At 32.3% G+C, this 21311-nt stretch overlaps 1 protein-coding gene across 1 annotated transcript in view; it reads right to left on the reverse strand.

Moving 5' to 3' along the window:
- Positions 1 to 373: 373 nt before the first annotated feature.
- LIFR (LIF receptor subunit alpha) overlaps positions 374 to 21311 on the reverse strand; it is an 84786-nt gene continuing 63848 nt past the window's right edge. Inside the window, exons 14-20 of the mRNA XM_051990170.1 lie at positions 18622 to 18801; positions 16543 to 16644; positions 15624 to 15791; positions 12043 to 12204; positions 11040 to 11133; positions 9317 to 9395; positions 374 to 8319 (exon numbers count right to left, since the gene is read on the reverse strand). Of these exons, the coding sequence (XP_051846130.1) occupies positions 7690 to 8319; positions 9317 to 9395; positions 11040 to 11133; positions 12043 to 12204; positions 15624 to 15791; positions 16543 to 16644; positions 18622 to 18801 (1415 nt within the window). The 3' untranslated portion in view covers positions 374 to 7689. The remainder of the gene's footprint in view (positions 8320 to 9316; positions 9396 to 11039; positions 11134 to 12042; positions 12205 to 15623; positions 15792 to 16542; positions 16645 to 18621; positions 18802 to 21311) is intronic.

The following is a 21311-nucleotide window of genomic DNA, read 5'->3' on the forward strand; positions in this document are numbered from 1 at the left end:
AATTCTATGATTTTATGATTTCAATTTTTAAAAAAGATTCAAATAATGTTCCATGTGACAAATTAAATAGCCCATTAATGCAAAAGTGTAAGAAATATCTTCGGGGCAGCTAGGTGGCACAGTGAATAGGGCACAGTGGATAGAGCACAGTCCTGAATTCAGGAGGATCCGAGTTTAAATGTGATTTCAGACACTTCCTAGCTGTGTGAACCTGGGCAAGTCATTTAATCCCAACTGCCTCAGAAAAAAACAAAAACAAACAAACAAAAAAAAAAACCTTCCTCTCCTGTGTCATACCCACTCCTCCTCCTTATCTCTACCAAATCAGCCAGGAATCAGTATAAGAAAACACATAAGCAACAAATGTCCAAACTTGTTAGAGTGTAAGAAAATATATTTATTTATTTTCATGGCAATACTATGGTAAAACTGTTAAATACATGCATATTTTAAAAACAGACATAAGCAACACTTCAAGAGTTAACAGCCAAGCAAACTAGTTTTACATTTACGGTGTCTTAGTAATACATGAGTTAATAGTCTATGCCTCTGCTGTAACCATATTTTCCAACATGATACTAAATCTCACTTTTAAAGTATACATTATTTCCCTATGCTTGTCTACTAATCACTCAGATTCTCCTATCCTTATGCTATATGAGGTAACCACACAGTTCCAGGGAGAAATCCGTTTGTTACTGATAGAAGAAAACATAAGATTTCAAATTCCCATGTAAAAGGTTCTTCATGGTTTATTCCATGGCTTCTAGATTGGGTGAATCACTTTAACCTACTTTGTGTGCATCTAAATATTTAAGTTCTGACTTCTTAAAGAGGTTTCTTTTATTATTAAACATACACTTTTAGATAATGCATATTTCACATGTGATCAGATTTAAAGGCAAATCTGAGGGATTAGTTATTACATGAAATATAAATGGTAAAGTTTTGAAGCTTATGCTTTTCCCAACTTTCTCTCAACTTGTACTCAGAACATCTTTACAGAACAAATTAGTAAACATGTTTTATTAAAATATGTAGCAAACTGAAAATGTTTTTAAACATAATTAACATTCCCTTTAAAAAAGAAACACATTCTACATACAACCTTACAAAAGACATAAAAACTTAAACCTGTTCACAGTATGTGTATATTTAGTAAACAGCAATTCAGTATAATGCAATTTTGGAAGTGAGAAAAGGGGATGATTTCCTAGATTTATGAACACATTTATGTGATTGCTTAAAGAGAGAGGAAAAGAAATTTAAAAAGCATTTTTTGGAATTCCTTTTCCAGAAATGGAAAGAACACTATAAATTAGATAAGCATACTAAAGTGTAACAGTTGAATACTTTGAAATATCCACTCCAGCTTTGGGTTATACTGTTGATTGTATTCCTTTAAAAAAAATTAAGGAAGCAAATTAGACATATTTTTAAAAAATCAATTCTTTTTAAAAACAGAATCACAGGCTACAAGATATACAGAAATGTCAAGTAGTCTCTCTCTTCACAAAAGTACACTGAATAGACTTTTTAATGTGTTTCCTTCAACTGCATTATTCTTAGTGCCATTCACATTTCTGGCATTTATGTTGGTGGGAATAAAGTTAAAAAAGAACTAATGTTTGTGCTATAGTAAGAACGTAAAATGCAGGATATCTATTATCAAAGTGGGGGAAACTACTAACACGGAAGGGAGCATCTATGAAAATATAAAAAAATAAATTCTATAAAAACTAGTACTCAAGTGTTCTTTTTCAATGTTCAACAACAAAATCATGAATATAGCTACTTTTAAAAAAATATCAGATTAGCAATGATTCCTCAGAACATACTGTTTCATCTTTTCAACAAGCCAATGGCAATGTTTTACCACAATGGAATAAATAATCTGACTTTTTATACAACATGGAATGCTCAGCAAATAGAACAGTGACCTAAAAATTAATTGATACCTATCAAAAATGGTGTTAGAAGTACATCCAGCATTTGTGCAATATGTAATAAAATTCAATTAGAGATTTAGGTGACAATGAAACTAACAACTTTAATTCAACAATCTAACCAAATCACTTTCATTGATATATGCTATTTCAGTTTAAATGATTTTGGTTCTGATTTTAAAAGGAACCTTGAAAGACAGAAATCAATATGATTAACTTAGTTAACTATCTCTTTCATATCAATTTGTTGATAAGATAATCTCTTTTCAGTAATGAAAGTGATGAAAATTATTACTAATTCATATTTGGTTGATATTCACTCAATTATAGTTTATTTTTCTAAAAACTACATTTGTTTCAACTAGGCACTTTCACAGTAAAAGGACTAATTTAGAGGGTGGTTTTTCTAAGACCACAGCAATAAACTCATGAAAATATTAGGCAGTCAGAATCTGACTTGCATAGGTAAATTTTATTTAAGTTGTGAATATCTAAATTCCAAGTAGTATTATTTCAAATATAGAGAGGAAATTATAAAAATTACAACTGATCCAAAGGATGAAATGGAAAGACACATGGTAAGCATAATAAACAGATTACAGCATGTAATCAATGATAACATGCCCATAAGTAGTGGCATGAGATATTATCATGGACATGTTTGACCAGAAGAGAAGGGGCAAATCATTTATCAAAAATGAGACAAATGCAAAAACGGTGGGACCCAAGAGACAGCAAGAGAATAACAGAAAAGTTTTTGGTATGTTGAACAGAAATTCTATGAAGGGTTAGAGGGAAAGCAGCAACAAGAATGGAACTGACACAAAAATAAAAGAAAGGTGGTAATGAGCATTATTTCACACCAATTACAAAACATAGAGAGAAATCACCAATATTGTTCTTATGATCAAAATGCTGTTCTAAACACAACAGACCCTCTCATAACACAATGCAACATTATCACACAAGTTCAGAAATAATCTTGGTCAAATCAAGTGAAACATATATACATATATATGTATGAAATAAAATATCATATGGCCTATAAAGTGGATATTGGTTTGAATTCCTCAATGGTAATATTTTAAAAAGGTTTTATTAATTAGCATGAAACAAGTTATTTTTGATAACTATCACAAAGGTATTAACTGAAAATAGGGTAACCAAATTAAGGCACTAATATAAATTTTTCATGATTACTACATAAACATAGTACAGGTATAGAGCTAAAGATCTGAATAAACCACCTTTAAAAATAATTTAACCCCGCCCCCCCGATTATAGTTTGTAAAAAGCAAGCATATTTTTCTCTTCAATATGTTATAAATGGAATTTGGATGTAAAAAGATTTAAAAAATAAAAGTTTGATGGCAATTCAAAATTGGCTCTCCAATGAAACCAATGTGACCAGTTCGAAATACATGTTTTAACAAGATATTTTACAGAATTGAATAGTTTTCTATATTAAGAAATCATAGCCCAAGCTTATATGTACAAGTTAATACCCTTCCCAAATGTTTTCTAGTTATGGTATAGATGTTTTAAATTGTGTGCACACTATGGCAAAACAGAAATGTTCAGATTATGCACAAAGTATAACTATAAATGCAACAATTCTAGTGGCATTTATACTTGATCATATTTCAAAATGATGGGGTGTAAAAAAATGCAAAGTCTTTTTATATAAAACAAATTAGGTATATTTTAACATGGCTCAAAATAAAAAGCAACTATATATATACATACATACGTATATATGTATATATATATGTTTGCATTTAGTGCCTCAAACTCAAACCAAATTCAGAGAAATGAAAGACCCTTTCCCTTCTTCTTCCAGAAAAAGTTTAGACTTATTCCTCAGAGATATATAGCTAATGAAGGTGGGGACAGGTAATTATCTAGAAGAGCTCTGGAGTGTGAAGTCAGTTTGGTTATATAGGACCACTTCTATAACAGATGGAACTGACACGGGAACAAACCTGCTTTACATGGTTACTCTAGACTTTTGATGGATCACTAGAGATTACTCCAGTTTGAAAGATTTTCTCTAGGTCAAGTTCAATCAAATATATTTATTGGGCATCTATGTGCCTAATCTTTCTATAGCTGAAGGACAAGCATCACTAACGCAACCCTTCTGTCCTAAATTGATGCTCAATGCTGAATTTCTACATAAATAAAAATTATTTTTTAAACAAAAGAATTATACAAATCATAATATGGCTCAAAATTGAAAGCAGCAGATTCAGAGTTATCACTCCAATTTATAGAAAGAAAAAAGTAACAAAATATCTAATTTGAAACAAATGCTGCAAGGATATGGATTTCTACTTCAGTCTCCAACAGTACCAGTTGTGTTTTCCCTTTAGAAAATGACTAATAAAAAAAACCCCTGAGTATTAAAAGCTAGACTGAGAATTCTTGCTGTGTATGTATATTATATATACATGTACATATACATATAAAGTTGTATATTTTTTCAATTAACAATCATCTTTTTTCTTTCCCTGTTTTAGTTTCTAATTTGCAAAGACTAAAAGCTTGTCACAGTGTTAATCAATTGGAAAGCTATTATTGTCCTTGTTTCCATACATTTAAAGATAATTTTAATTTTATAATAGGTGAAATAATTTACACAACACAAGACGTGCTTTGTTTAGATCTGTGATTTCATCAGAATGGGGAGCTTCCAGGTTATGAAACTCCCTTTACCAAAGCACACCAGCAATTGTTAGTTTTACAGAACTGGCTGGAGACAGTGAGAGATTAGATGATTTGCCCAAGGTCACATAGCCAGTATATGCCAGAGAATGGACTCGAGCCCTTGTTTTCCTGACCCTGACATCAGGTCTTTATATTCACTATGTCTTGTTAGCTTTGTGAAATATATTATGACAAAACATGATAATCTGATTACTTTTTTCTATGAATGGTAAGTAAGTATCAATTTATAGTCTACAAAATGATTGCAGAGCTTGGAGTCATGGAGGCTATACTCAAATGTGGCTTCAGACACTTAGTAACTGTGTGATGCTAGGCAAGTCATTTAACCTTTATTTCAGTTTCCTCAACTGTAAAAAAACAAACATGACAATGATATCACCCATCTCCCAAGGTGGTTGTTTCAAATGAAAAAACAAAGTTCTACTACATGAAAGCATTATATAAATGCAAACTATTACTAATAGGTTGTTTGACTGGTATGCAAAGGAGACTTGTTTGAAAATATAAAATTTGTACTGAAATTCCAGAAATGTGCTAATGCTTTAAATATGTTTCAAAATATGATACTATTTGATCAATAGGGATATAAACCTAGTATAATTACATTTTTCTATCATGAATTGAATTTATAAATGGGTAGTATGAAATCATCTACCAATGTAACAATCAATTGCTTAAAGTTTGACCTGCTCCAAATTATTCTAACATGCTGCCACATTACTTCTTATCTGGCCTAAAATTTTCAGCGTTAGAATCACTTCTTTAATTAGGAGAAGGAAGACTGAGCAAAGTCTCCAGATGACCACTGTTAACAATGCATTCCTGTTATTTCAAAGGTAAGGAGAGATTTGGGAATGTACTATTTCCCTATTAGCTCAGGTTAGTTCACTATCACCTTGAAACATTGATAGCTTGTCCCTGAAGAAATAAACTGCTTAGGTACATAAGTTGCATTGTAAGCTATGTAATGATGAGAGTGCAATCACAGTAACAGGCAGTTAGGTGATTGTGGCAGGGTACCTGCCAGGAAGAGCAGTATTTAGATGATGAGGTGTAGAGAGTTTAGAAGCTTCATGAGAGGAAGCAGAGTGAGGAAGAGGGGGGAGGGAGAGAGAGAGGGAGAAATGCTAGGGGAAAGAAAGACACACAAACAGAGAGAGAAAGAGAGAGAGAGAGAGACAGAGACAGAGACAGAGAGACAGAGACAGAGACACAGAGACAGAGAGAGTGCTATTCATCTATTTCACAATTTTGTTTAGGGTTAGCCCTGGGGATTAAAAAAATGCATGTGGTCAAAGTCTGAATATGCTACAATTATACTTAGTACATCTTACTCTGCATTTCTTTCCCTAGTCTCATTCTAGATCCTAAATATTAGGTGAAACCTATCAGTTAAAATGAGGGTTTAAAAATATGATCTCTAAATGAAATTTGCTCCTAACTGCCCTATCACCTTCTACAAGATATACTAGAATGCTTTAGTCAGGGGTCCAAATGTACTAACAGAATGCTCCCTATGATAGCAAATAAATCAAAATAAAATAAAATACTTTGACTTAATCAGTTACCAAAGGATTTTAAGTATTTGTAATTTAGCCATTAAAAGGCTAAATACATACAAATCTTAAAGGCAGTTTAAAAAACACTGCAATCTGTAAGTTGACATGAAACAAAATTTTCTAAGAGTCATTTCCCAGAGAAGCAGCTGTTTCTGAAAAACTTGGGAGGTTAAAATTATTCTTTGTTATAAGGGCACTCGTGCTTTTTATAAGTGCTAAAGGCAATTGTTTAGTTATGTGATGCTTAATAGAATTAATTCAAATTAAGTTTGAATTTGTAGTTGTTCATGACATTTACAATAACATAGCTACCAAGTGATTTATCTTAAGAACAAAAAAAGAAGAATCAATTCTTTACTTTTTCATCAAAAATAATAAGTATTCCATCAGGAAGGTGGCATTGATGGTCTATTTAAGAAATATAACTATTAGACTACAATTAGGAAATAGATCATATGCTCATATTAAATGACATTAATCTGTGGCTCATTCATAGAATCATTTCTTCATGGAGAACTAATGCCAATTGTTATCACTAGTGGTAGAGATTGATTTGGCTAAATTTTGCTAATAAGAGTTTTAAATGGAAAATTAGTGCAGTTAATGCTGAAACATTATATTTAAGTGTGTACTTTGTTCACACACTCATGAAAATTGGCATTTTCACAAAATAACTGTCAAGAGTTGGGCTTGTTTGTTCATTATGTCTTAGATATGCACTCCTAGTCCTGTAAATCACTAAAGCATGTACATGTAGTAGTTAAAAATTAGTGGGGAAAAGAAACTGCTAAATCAGAAATGTGGCATATGTCAGTGTTATACTCATTTTCCAAGTTTGTGCCCCTGAGTCAACAATTTCTTAACAATTATAGAGTAGGCACAGAGACCTACTTATCAAAGAAAAAGCTAAAATAGCTGCTGCTACATTTTAAAAGCTATGTTAATTACAGAGAAAAAAAGGTCTTATGATACTTGATCTGTGCTTGGCTTTTATCTAGATTTGAACAAATTTCAATCAACTAATTCTTTGCTGATTTGAACATCTGCATGCTTCCCCCCCCATCTGCAGTTTCAAACGTTCTGATTGGGATTCAATAACGTAATAAGAATTGATTAGTTAATGAATGTAAAATAGTTTGGATATTTTCTGAAATATTAAGTAATAATTAATCTGAAAATGCCACGAGTTAATTGAGGCTTATTTGGCTGGAATCACAAATAGATCCAAACCCATATCTTGGATCACATGAATTGAATTATTGAGTTGCTATACTTTGGCTTTTAGGCTACAGTAAAACAACATTAACACTTTCAGTGTAACTTAACATGTGGTAAAGTTCATCTCACTAAAAATATACTCCACTGGAGGCCTCCTAGAATAACCAGTGCTGCTGCTATTACAACCCCAGGAGCCAGAGCTTATTGAGATGGTAGACTGACACAACATGATACTATTGCTAATCATTTGGTTTGTTTTGAAAAAAATTTGTAAAAGACCACCCTCCATTAGAAGATTTAGGAGATTCTTCATCCTTTGGGGGAATCAAAAACTGTCGAGAATTAATTGAACATGGACTTCCAAAGGATGCAATTTCACTGTTGCTGTCTATGGACCGAGGAGAGTCTGGAGAGTCTAAATTCCAAGCATTTACATTTGTCTGAGGTCTGTAACCTGCAGTTTTCTCTAAGTCATCTGCTGTGATTATGTTCTCTACAGTAGAAGTAACAGGCAGATGCATTTGCGGCTTATAGCCTGCTCCACCTACTGAGTGGTTTTCTAGTTCTTCCTCTGGTTTTGCCTGAGGTTGATACATTGATTGAATATCAATATAAATGACTTGGGAAGAGCTTCCTGCCTCCTCCCCTCCAGCATTTGCTATCTCCTCCTCAATGATTGGTGGACAGTAGGAGACAACCACATGGTTTTCAGGCTCAGCATCGGATCCTTCTTCAGGACGACCATCAGCCACTGGAGACTTGATTTCAGTATCCTCCTCTATTTTAGGAGCCACTGATCTTGTTTCCACCACTTCCACATTATTAGGGGTGCAAGGATTCATTTCCAGCGTTTTCAGAGTGCTGCTTCCCTACAAAGGAAAAGACACTACATAAGAACAGAAGATTCAAACTCTTGTCACACACAAAGATAACAAATTTTATATCTGTTCATTTTTCAACTACCGTATATACTCGAGTATAAGCCGAGTTTTTCTGCCCAATTTTTGGGCAGAAAATCCCCTCCTCGGCTTATATTAGAGTCACTAGATAAAACATGTGTAAATATCCCTTTGAATGCCCCCCTGCTGTGTAGTATACAGTCCGAGTGCCGACTGTGATACTACAGGGCCGGCCGTTGCTACAGTGATGCAGCTGTTCCTGTAGTATCACAGTCAGTAACCAGACTGTATACTAATGTTGACAACCGCTCTACTTATGTATACCGGCACCCGCTCTCCTCCACTGTGGGCACCGGTGTGCTACCTAAACCTATTAATATAATAAGTTTTCCCAGATTTTTGGGTTAAAATTAGGGGCCTCGGCTTATATTCAGGTCGGCTTATACTCGAGTATATACGGTATAATCTGATCATTAAAAACTCATTTCATATATTTTCTGCTACAACAAAACTACAAGGTTTCCTCCAATCTTCTTTTTTGCTTGTGGTTCTGTAGTCCAACATCTTGTCCATGGAGTTTTCTTAGCAAAACTACTGAAAAAGTATGCCATTTCCTTCTCCACTATATTAAGACAAATGGGGTTAAGTGACTTCCTCAGGGTCATACACAAGACTGGATTTGAACTCAAGTCTTCCTGACTTCAGACACATTGCTCTATACACTGAGCCATCTAGGTGCCTCTTACTTTTTGCTTATTATACATAAAACAGTGAAAGAAAAAAATAGAGCACAAAAGTATTTCTTAAATCTCATAACTTGAGATGACTAAATGTATTATTTTAGTCATAAATTTTCAGGTTGACCTACAGCTTCAGTTCATCTTTCTCCTCAGAAAGAAGCCATTATGTTAAGTTTAAACTAGAAAACAACCCATTTAGAAATCTTTAAAAACAAAAAAAATCTTACCTCACAGATGCTTTTATGAAACTGCAATGCCTTACTATTTTCTGGATTTGGAATATCAGGATAGAAAGTTTCTTTAATCCTTAAGAAAAAAAAAAAAGGAAATATGATTAAGGAGTATGCTTTTATAAAGATTACAAGTCTATCAATAAGAAAATTAAGCAACAGAACTTAATATTTTAGTACCTTCATTTTTGCATTTCTGAATATGAACTACTTTAGTAATAGAATATTCATTGGTAGTAGTAGATCTGTGCATGCATTTTTTCCTGGACATTCAATGAGTGATATATATATATATATGTATACACAAACACACACCCAAATTGTTAAGTATAATATATATACTATATATTCTAGGCTTCAGTTTACACCAAGTCTGGCCTTCTCCAGGTCATAGGGATAATGCACAGAATAATGATAAGTTTATCTGTTAGCTGCATGAACAATTCAGGAGCTTACTGTCCTTCTAACTGGAGGAAAAAATGTTTTCTAAACAATTAGAGCTGGACAACAAAAGAGCAGAATGGGAGATGATAATTGTACTATATACCCTGAATAAAGACTACAATTTAAACACCATTTTTAATACTGATGGTGCTAGAGATTATGTCCAGATAAGGGCAACTAGAGTCACAAAGAACCCTAAGATTTCTTTGTGTATACACTGCATCAGATGAATGCTGAAGTTTCTTCTAATTTTCAGATTCTATAATAATTAAATGAGCTGTTTCAAGAATTACCAAGTTAGCTATAATTGCAGATATTTATCAAAAGGCTAGAATAGAAGATCACTTTTCAGGGACACTGGAGAGAAAATGTGTGCTTTCAGGCATGAGGAAAGGAAAAGTTAGATTTAAGCATCTCTGAGAGTGCCTTCTAATTTAGATTCCGGATAGCATCCCATTGTATTTATAATGAATTATATTCTATAGTGGTTCAGCATGTATGTAGAAGTCTCAGCATCTTCCAATCTAAAATTTCAGGAAAGTGTTTCTTTTATATTAGCAGGAACTGGTAAGATCAAAGAATAAAAGATGTTAGACTAATCCCAAGAATTTCTCAAAAAAATGAATAAAGGAAATTAAATTTGTCATTAAAAAAATTTAAACTTTTTCAAATTTCAAAAGTGCTAGGCTATATAGTACAGCGGAAAATGCACTGGACTTGTCCTCAGGTGTAAATCCAGACTCTTTACTAGTGAGACATAGACACAGTATCCTTATTTGTAAAATAGGGACAGATAATTCAAAAGATTATAATAATAAAAGGAGATGACATATGTAAGGTGCTTTGTAAATCTTAAAAGTGCTATCTAAATGTCTAAATAAATAATTTAAGCTATCTAATGGAAAGTGGTAGGATTGATTTCTCCTTTTCGTGAAGTATCTAATACAATAATGAAAACCAATGATTTTTATGATTAACAGTGAAAATTGTATAACTAATTAGTGAAAACTAAAAAACTGTCTAAAAATTTAAAAACTTTTCCCTTATAATAAGAAGTATTTTTATCAGTTGTATCAATTATCCAATCATATTAAGGACTCTTCAAAATATAAGTCCTATGATTCTATGTCACCATTCATTTCCATTAATATAAAGATTTTACTCAAGTTTTATTTCATTCTTACATAATAGGAATTTATAAACCCAATCCCCAAACAACCAGTACTACTCACAAATCAGAAAGCATCATTAAACACATGTATGCATTTATAATTACCATTCTCTTTTACGATAACAAAGAATACTGGTTACTACTCCAACAAAGATAGCCACTGCCACAGGGATGAGAATGGCAATAATTAATCCCTCAGCTGAAAAAAATACAAATAAAAATATGGTTATGGACAAATTAAAAAGGGGAAATTTTTACCATTTCTAATTGACCAAATTGTCCTGAAATATTACTTCTTTATTTGATATTGCAAAATTAAATATATTGTCTATTCATTAAATTTTGGAGTGATCACAGAAATCATAGTTCTCTAATTTTAAGTTGTAGCTAAGTATTAGAAAGAAACTGAGAATAATTTAGTGTTCTTCTCAGAGTGGCACCATAATATATTGATGATTAGTTCAGCCCACCCCAGTTGTCACTCTTTATTTTCTATTTTTTTCTGCCAAAGTACTGTTCCTTTTTTTTTTTCCCCTTGAGAGTAGCAGGCAGGACAAATGATGGAGAAGCTTAAGGGAATGAATGAGTGATAAAATCTAAGAAACAATACTTTGGCCTGTAACACTAATAAGGTTAAAATTTTTGGTTTTATCCTCTACACAGGGGTCCTCAAACTTTTTAAATAGGGGGCCAGTTCACTGTCCCTCAGACTGTTGGAGGGCTGGACTATAGTAAAACCAAAAACTTTGTTTTGTGGGCCTTTAAATAAAGAAACTTCATAGCCTTGGGTGAGGGGGATAATTGTCCTCAGCTGCTGCAACTGGCCTGAGGGCCATAGTTTGAGGACCCCTGCTCTACAACATAAGTATTAAACTTGTTGCCTTACATTCCCAGAATTGATCAAATCAGAATAAGCATGTAATTTTAAAAAAGAAAACTTCTTACCCCTGTAGCCTAACAAGAATTAGGCTGTAAACTTGAAACTGTCACCCCCAAAACCATTCCAGAACTATCTTGAATTCCATTAAGGGATTTCTATTATTACATCTTGAAATTTACTAGTAATAATATACAAAACCATTTCTATTAACAAAAATATTTAACTTACAATTTTCCTTTGTAACCACATACATGGACTTTCCTGGACCTATTCCACCATCTGTGTAAGCTTGCAGGTGCAGATGATAGCCTGTTTTTCCTTGAAGATCGACAATTCTCAATGTTTTTTGTGTTATGTCAGTAATATTCTTAACTTTTACATCAGAACGTCCTGTTTTTAAAATAAATATGCCAATGATTCATAATTATTTCATGTATGTTTTAAAATGACAATACAAATGGGAAAAGTGTGTTCTGAGTTAATATGTATAATACTTTAATCAATAAAAATAATTCTGACCCCTGATCTGGGTGGACATTATCATAACTATTATTCTCACAGATTTTTTGCTACCACTTTATTTGATGATTTCATTAGCTCTTATGGATTTAATTACCATTTCTATGTTGATGATTCTCAAATCCAAGAGACAGCTTAAATTCAACTGACAAACCCTGTCAATCACACCTTTGCAATATATCTGAAATATATCCCCTCACTTCTGTCCTCTGACAATTATCCCTTTAATGCTAACCCTCATCACCTCATACAGTGTCTGCTTCCATAGAGTGCTGATAGATCTACCTGCTTCAAATCTCTCCAACTAGCCTTCCATTTAGCAAATGATATTCCTCAAGCACAGAGCAAACCAGTAACTCCAGTGGTTTCTATCACTTCTAGGATCAAATGCAAAATCCTCTGCCCGGCATTAAGAACTTTTCATAATCTAGTCCCTTTCTACTTTTCCAGTCATCCCACACTCTACTCTCCCACAAAAACTCTTCAGTTTAATTAACAAAGATCATCCTGCTATTCCAAGCACAAAGTACTCCATCTCTTGGTTTGGGCATTTTCTTTGGTTGACCCTCATGCCTGGAATGTTTTCTCTCCTCATCTATACCTGGTACCTCCATTTGGGTTCCTTTATGTTCCAACTAATATCTTAGCATCTACATGAAGCCTCTCTCAATTCCAGGGCCTTCCTTAGCTTAATTATTTCCTTTTCAACTTGTATATATTTTGTATGTGCAACATTTGTTGTCTCCATTAGATAGTGAGGTACTAGAAGGAAAGGATTGTCTTTTATCTTTTCCTCCCTCCCTCCCTCCCTCCCTCTCTCTTTCCTTCCCTTCCTTCCTTTCTCTCCACTACTTAGCACAGTACTGGCATACAATAGCTTTATATAAATATTTATTGATTGTTATTAACCTCTACATAAGAGGCTAATCCCAAGGGAGGGGATGAATTGGCAATAAATACAATCCAGCTGAGAATTTCATGACCTCTAAAGATTTTATTAGTTTTTTTTGCTAATCTGATTATATGTATTTGCACACACACACACACACACACACACACACACACACACACACACACCATTATTCTCATTCCTAGCCTCATTATAATTAGGAGATTGTGAAGGGAAGGGAAATAAACCTAAATTTATTCTAAGAATTATTCCTTTTTCACAAATGAGAGAAGTGAGATAGAAGATACAGGATGGATATGAATTAAATGCAAAAGAAAATGAGAACTTCTGGATTGCTGACATACTCAAAGTTGAGAAAAATTTTATCCTACAAGGAAGCAAAAAAAAAAAAGATAGCTCTGAACACAATGGGTAATATTAGATAGGTTTTCTAGACTGGAAATTTATTGCTTTATATTTTGAATCCTCTCTGTTGTGCTGTATACATAACAACTTTTTTCTTTTCCTATTTTGTATTTAAGTTTAAAATAAAAAGAAATGCAAAAAAGAGAAGAAAAAATTCTGCTAAACTTTAATGACACCTGATATGACAATATGTGAATTGATCATTTACATATTTAAATTAACTGACAGAATGAGGAGGAGAAATTAGTTATTCACTAAAATTAATATTTCACTAAGAGGAAAATGAAATCAATTGGATATGAGCAAACTAACATTGTTAAATTAATGCTTTCAAAATATACCATGAAAAAGCAAAAAATGTTAAGTACTACCAATGGTGAGAAAACAATTTATTTCACATATGTTTACTTAAGATATGGTAAAGTTACTGAAATGTTCTATTATTTTGTGTCCCCTTTTAAACTTTTTCTTTGGTGTACATTTAAAAACAACTCTTCGTTAATTTACCCTCCATTGCAACTAATATATATATAAAATTTTTTCACTGAAAATTGACATCTTCCTCATGATTAGATTTTCTTTCATACAAGGTTTTGCAAGGGTGAATGCTGAAAATTACCTAAGCATATGCTTTGAAAATAAAAAGCTTTAATTAATTTTTTTCTTTCAGTTATCAGAGGACAATTTTTATTAGTGGCTAATTTAACCAGTTTGTGTTCAGACCCAAATCTCTGAATTTAATTTATATAAAGGATTAAAAACACAATACTATGAAATGCTTTGATCCAATGAATCTCTGGAAAGCTTATTTCTTTCATTATTTTTTGCTCCTGAAGTTAGATTATTTTTTCTTAGTAAGAACATGCCTAAGATGTAGTATTTTGATGGCAATTACTCTGGGCCCAAGGATTTAAAGGAAACCCCTGAGATTTTCAGAAACATTTGGTGTTAGCAGGAAGTCCCAATTTCCTTCTATAGCTATCCAGGTATCAATTAATTAACAAATAAGCATTTAAGCTACTCTGTACCAAGCACTGTGCTAGACACTAAAGATACAAAGACAAAAATAAAAAAGAGTGCCTTTCCTCAAAAAGCTTACATTTTATTGGCATCTTGGGAAGGGATGAGAGACTGGCTTCCTGGCAACAGTGCTCCTCTTTCTACTTAAAACCATTATCTGCGGTCCATGCTATTCCTCAGTGTTCTGTCCAGCTTCTTTGAGATTATAAGCTTTTGCCAAAACCACCACCACCAATCATAATCAAGCCATTGTGGGAAGAAAATTCCAAACACATATTATATTCATATTTTCTCTCTCTCTCTTGCTCTCTTCCACTCTCTCCTCTTTTGGTAAATGAAAATAAATGATAGGCAGTAAGGACTCTCTCAAGTATATCTTTTTTTCTCTCACACTCCTTCTCTTGATAACTAATAGTGAAAGCAAGACTCAGTTTTTAAAAAATTACTTTTAAATTCAGCAGCTTAAACAAGGTGAAGAAATGCTCAAGGTTTTAAACTCATTCTTTAGATCCCAAGCTCCTAGAGGGCAGGAACTGTTCTTTGCCTTTCTTATTTCTGGGGCTGACACAATGTCTGGCTTGAATGGGGGTGAACTGCTAAGATTTCTTCTTTCAGCTTTTAATACAATATTCTATGCCCATGATTATGAGACTGCTTGCTTAGGCTTAGTGTATCACCCCCATAATCTTACCAATTCATACCATCAATTAATTAATCAGAATTTATAAAGAAGTACCTATAATATGCTGTCTATCTTGTCAGACATTAGGATGATGCCTTCCCTATGAACACTTAAATGCAAACTTCATAAAGTTTCACATATTCTTATAACGTAATACATTAAAATATGGTAATTACAAGAATTAATTTTGTATAATTTTGCATGATACTTTTTTTTTGGTAAATAAGGAAATTCATAAGAAATTTTCAGCATGAAAAATGAGAATCTATTTACCTGATTCCAAACCCTGGATTTTAGAAGTGCCTTTCTCCCCTTTTTCAAAGTAAAATAAATATCCTCTTAAAAATCCTCTAAGATCTTCAACAGGAATGTCTTCCCATTTTACCAATATTGAATCTGCAGAAGTGTCTTCCACAGTAAAATTTGGTGCAACACTTGGAGCTATAGAAAGAAATCATCAACAGCTAAAGGATATTTGATTGAGACTGAGATTTACCAGATAATTTTGAGTCAAAGTTGATAAAGCTTCACCACAGTCTTAACATATATTTTTGCATTTATAGTAAAACCAATACCAAAGAGTCATATTCATAAAAAAGAGTTCTTTTTATTTTTTTGAAATGAATATTTCAATTTTTGAAATGCAGGTTTTAATACAATTTTCCATGTGATAACTTCATAGAATTTTGTCACATTGAGATTTTATTCTACTTTAAAATCTAAACCACTTAATAATTCAAATTGTGAATATGAATGTAATGAACCATTATTCCATTATAAGAAATGATGAAGAAGAAGATTAAAGAAAAACATGGGAAGACCTATAAATTGTTACAAAGTAAAATAAACAGATCCAAGAAAACATATATAAAGAATATAACAATGCAAATAGGAAAAAAAAAGCAAAACTGAATATTGTGTAATTAAAATGACCAAGCCTAGCTCCCCAAAAAAGTAAGAATATGCATCTCCCTCCCTTCTTTGAAGAGGTGGAAAGGGTTATGAATGTGAAACACCACATAGTCAGTCAGATTTGATTAATATACTGGTTTGTTTTGCTAAATTACTTTTCCTCTTTGTTTTATAATTGCTATAAAACACAGCTTTTGGGAATAAGGAAATATTTAGAAATAAACATGTTATAATAACAAAATATGCAAATAAAATTCCAAAAGGAAATATAATACCTTACCCAATTCTTCTGTATATCCAAGAATTGAACGTAATAATTGATATTTCTGATTTTTGCAGCCATAGAGGAAAAAGTTATAGCGTGTTCCAGATCGAAAATTATCTAGAAAGAATACTACATTCAGTACAACTTAAAAATAATCTTGTCATAAATAGATCCACTTGAGAAATAGGTAATATGCAACAAATTTGACAATTAAGATTATCCTTCTTTAAAAACTAGCTTAAAAATTATTCCATCTATTCAAAGGAAATGAAAATTAGCCCTACTTGAAAAGTCACTACTTCTAGAACTGACTATATTAGAAATTTAAATGCATAAAACTGTTTTAAACATCAACAATTAATTTGGAAATCTGATGTCTGGTGACAACTATGATAACCAAAGTGACCAGACTAATTAGATTGAGAAAGTCCCCTTCTTTAACCATAAGGTCAAAATACTCAGAATTGAATTCAAGAATTCTGCCTAGTGATTTTCAATCAGTCCATTAATCTACCTATGTTCCAATCCCCAATTCCATATGCCTTTTGAAACTTCTCTTGTAAAACCAAAGTGGTAAAACAGCAAAGTGGCAAATGTCACTACTGTTCTGATTCTTCTTTAAAGAAAATACTAAATTTCAGTCAAATGAATTTTCAACTTTCAGGGTCCAGTTAAAATCCCAATTCTACTATGAAGTTTTCTTTGATGATTTCAGATCACTTGTTTTCCCTCTGTTATCACAGAAATTAACATTTAAATGTTATTTGTTTCAAATGTGCTAGTTAATTTCTGTAACTAGTTGGTAAACTCCATGCAGAGAAGGCTCCTTTAATACTACCACTGGTCACATAGAAAGGATTTAATATCTCCTTGGTTAAGTTGTTTTTTCCCCTTTCAGGAGACAAAAGGTAAGAGAAAGAGGAACAAGCATAAGAAAATTGGAAGCCAAAAATAGAGTAAGCATGGGGAAGTAGATTGCTCTCTGGCATTAGGATGAGCACTGATCCATCACGGTGAATGGTCAGTAGAAACTGAGATGAGAATCAGTCCAAAAAAATTGAACTGCTAAGGATAGGGACATGGGTAGATGGAATAATGCTCAGAGAAATTGGACTATTAGTCCATTTTAGCAAACTGTGGCATTGTTCTTATCCCATTGTTCTATCTATGCTATATGTTTTGAATGTTCATTACTTCGGAATGTTTGTAGGGTAGGTGGGAGGGAAGTAGAAGCTGACATAAAATTATTCCCTATATCAGGCAAACTTTTTTTTTAAGGCTTTGGAAATAATATATAATTATAATCAACATTTTTGAGGTTTTCTTCCTCAAAGACAAAATTTGAAGAACTCATGAGTTTTTATTCAACTCCATAAGACTAAGTAGCAATTATTCAATTCTTTAGAAGCAAGGACCTATTAGAGCATTCTACAAAAAGTGAAAATCAATAATGTTGCCATCATCATCTTCCTGGAACTTTGTGCTTATTTATTCCTTACTGTCTGTCTTATAGTAAAAATATGTAGATTTGGGGAGTAAATTTTAGCAGGAAAAAAAAAAAAAGAAATGCTCAGGAAAAACCTGTGAGAATTCAGAAAGATTGAAACAAAAGATCATCTTCAAGGAGTTAAGAATAAAAATCTAATTCCCATGCTGTCTCTTTTCTTATATGCCTTAGATCCTAATCATTGCATGTACAGCCACACTGGAGATGATCTTATTGCTTCATTTCCAAATATCCATCCCTATTTTGCTAACCCCCTCTTTATCCTCCTTCTTAATTATTTGGCTCTTACTTCAGCTATTGCTCACTGTTTTTAAAAGTGTTACTATAAATCTCTAGTGACTCTAGATATAGAATATGAGTAATTTAAATATATTAGAAACATCTTCAAAGAATTATATTAAAGAAAAAATGTTAATTTTCTTTTTAAACTTATTAGCTAAGCAAAGGTCTGCATACACAAAATCAGTCAACATGAAATTAACAAAATACTATTCATCTAGTTTTATTCTCATCTATGTACATTTTAAATTGGAAACTGGGACACTATTAATTTTTAAAGAATCTTAATAGAGAGAAATAACTTTTACCATATTCTACAAGTGCTCCAGTACTATTTGCCGGGAATTTTTTCCAGTCAATGAGGCAGGGTTCAGATCGAGTTGAGTTACACCATTTTATAACATAATCACAAGTCATGTTGGGATCATAATTCCAGTGAAATAATATGCCATTTCCTATTCCAACAATTTGTTCTACTTTGATGTCTTCTACAAAAAAGGCAAATTATAAAGAGATATTATTGACTTCAAAACAACAAGATAGAGCAAATCCTATAAAATAGATTTTCAAATACAAATTACTTCACGTATAGGAATTTTGTTAAATTAGATTAGCTCCTGGAGTTTGGAAATATTTTTGTTTTGGTATGATTAAGCAGTAGTTAACAAAGAGCTCATAACAAAGACTGAAATTGTTTTAATCACTTTCAGGTAGCTGAAAATTATTTATTTCACAGTGACTTTCAGATCTGTCATGATCAAGGAATAGTTGTTGCTCTTTCTGAACTCTATAATACAACAGTTTACTGTCAAATAAAAGAATGATTCAAAGACAAGTTAGATGAAAGGGATGAATCATAAAACTGGATATATTAAAATCAGGAAGCTATGGCATATATTGTGGAGTATAGGAGTCTAACAATTTACAAATATGTCATTTATTAAGTTAGTTTATACATTGGCTGTCTGGCAATTAAACTGTATTTTTTTCCTAGAAACATTATACTGTTTAAGTGATTAAGTTTTACAGGCAAACAAATAAAAACCTGTATAATCCAAGACATACTTTAAAAATAAAACAAAAATATTTCCCAACTATAGTAGAGTGTGAGTTACTTAGGATGTGCCATAATTTTGATAGTTTCATTTTTTATTGAAAGTAACCATCTATGTATAAGTTTAATTTTGTATATGTTGAATTTAAAATGTCTATGGGACATCCAATTTCAGATGTACAAGAGATAATTAGAGATATGAGACTGAAGGCAAATTGAGAAGTTATGGCTGGGTAAGTAGACCTAAAAATCATCTGTATAAAAATTATAATTCAGTTTATGAGAACTGAAGGAAAAAAAGAAGAAAGTCCAGTACATAGGGTTAGGAAACTCCTTTAGTGTTTCCTCCTTTAGTGGACATAATGGTAAACAAAGCACATTAAGATATTGGCTACATAAAAATTTTATGAAAATACTGTACTAAACCAAGTAAGGTTTAAACTGAGGGTGGGGGTCAAATTATTATGTACACTACCCTCCTCTTAAACATAATCCATGGAAAGGAGCTTATGAAGGAATATGTGGAATTAACAACATAAGAAATATTTTAGAAGAAAATAAGTGTCCTGCATGATTCACTTTCTTGAACATTAGTGCTGAACTAGACAGATAGTTTGTCTTCTAGCTTTACTAAGTCCTTTATGAGATATAAAAACAGCATAATCCATGGCCCTGATTTCACAAAGTTTATAATAAGATGACATATTATGTAACATTACTAATAAAAGTAAGCTATGAAACATATAATTCTAAGCAGAAGCTAATTCAGTTACTCACATATGTATTATCTTTGTCAAGTCAAAATTACTATCTCCCTTCATGTATGCTCTTACTGGTTTATATTTGTATGTTGTTTCTATTTGATTTTTATTTATCTTAGGTCCACTTTGCTCTTTCTCCTCTTGCTTAACTCTGTAAGTGCAAGTCAAAGAATACAATAAAGCTGCAAGTGAAGAGAAAGTGATTGCCTCTACAGAACTAGAAAGTCTGTAAATGCTCATAGCTGGAAGTTTATGTGAAAGAGTATCAACCGTTTTCAGATTTCTTGGGTTTCATGATCGTTGTATTTACTAACCCCTTCTTCAGTCTTTATAGATAGGTCATATGATTTATGTTTCCTGTCATGGATATGGAAAGAAAGTATCTCCTAGAAAAGGATCATTTCTGAAGTAGAGGTGGGAGATCATAATGTTATGACCAGCAAGTAGAAAAGAGAGGAGTCAATTATAGTATGACAGTAAGCAATAGCTTGACTCAAACTGAGTAGAATAATCCAGAATGAAGATAATGCACCCACAAATAACTAGGAGTTTATTATAAATTAATTTTAATGAAGAAGAGAAGTAAATGAGCTGTATAATTCAACATAAGTTTTTTTAAAAATAAAAAAATGATAAAAAATGAACTTAAATTGAAGGAAGCAAACTCTACATTAGATGTAAGGAATAACATGGTGATAATAAAGTGCATTCAATCTTTTTCCTGGCTATTGTGGTGCCTAGGAGAATCTTTATCTTCAGCTATCTCAAAAGGACATATATAGTTAGTTGTCCACTAGGTCTCATAATAAATATGATTCTATTGGGTTGTAGGGACATAAACCAGAATATAGGAGTCAAAATGTATCTGGGAAATCTTATATAAAATGAGTAAAAATATAATACATTATAGATAATGTTAATTTTGTGGGTTTTTCCCTGGGTCAATATTTAGTCCATAGGGAGCCTTTTCTATTTGAGTTCAGAAGACTGAACTAGAGGATCTCTTGAGCATTAGGATTTTAGATATGGAAATCAAACCTGTGTATAAACTGTCAAGATATTTCTGCTCTTTCAGTTAGCCAAAACAATGGAATTGTACACAGAAATTAGTTTACTAGTTAGGATGCTTTGAGAAAATGTTAATGAGTTCTATTTCTTACTATACATTATTATTAATATGGAA

The sequence above is a fragment of the Antechinus flavipes genome, chromosome 1 (assembly GCF_016432865.1).
Source record: "Antechinus flavipes isolate AdamAnt ecotype Samford, QLD, Australia chromosome 1, AdamAnt_v2, whole genome shotgun sequence".
Classification (NCBI taxonomy): Eukaryota; Metazoa; Chordata; class Mammalia; order Dasyuromorphia; family Dasyuridae; genus Antechinus; species Antechinus flavipes.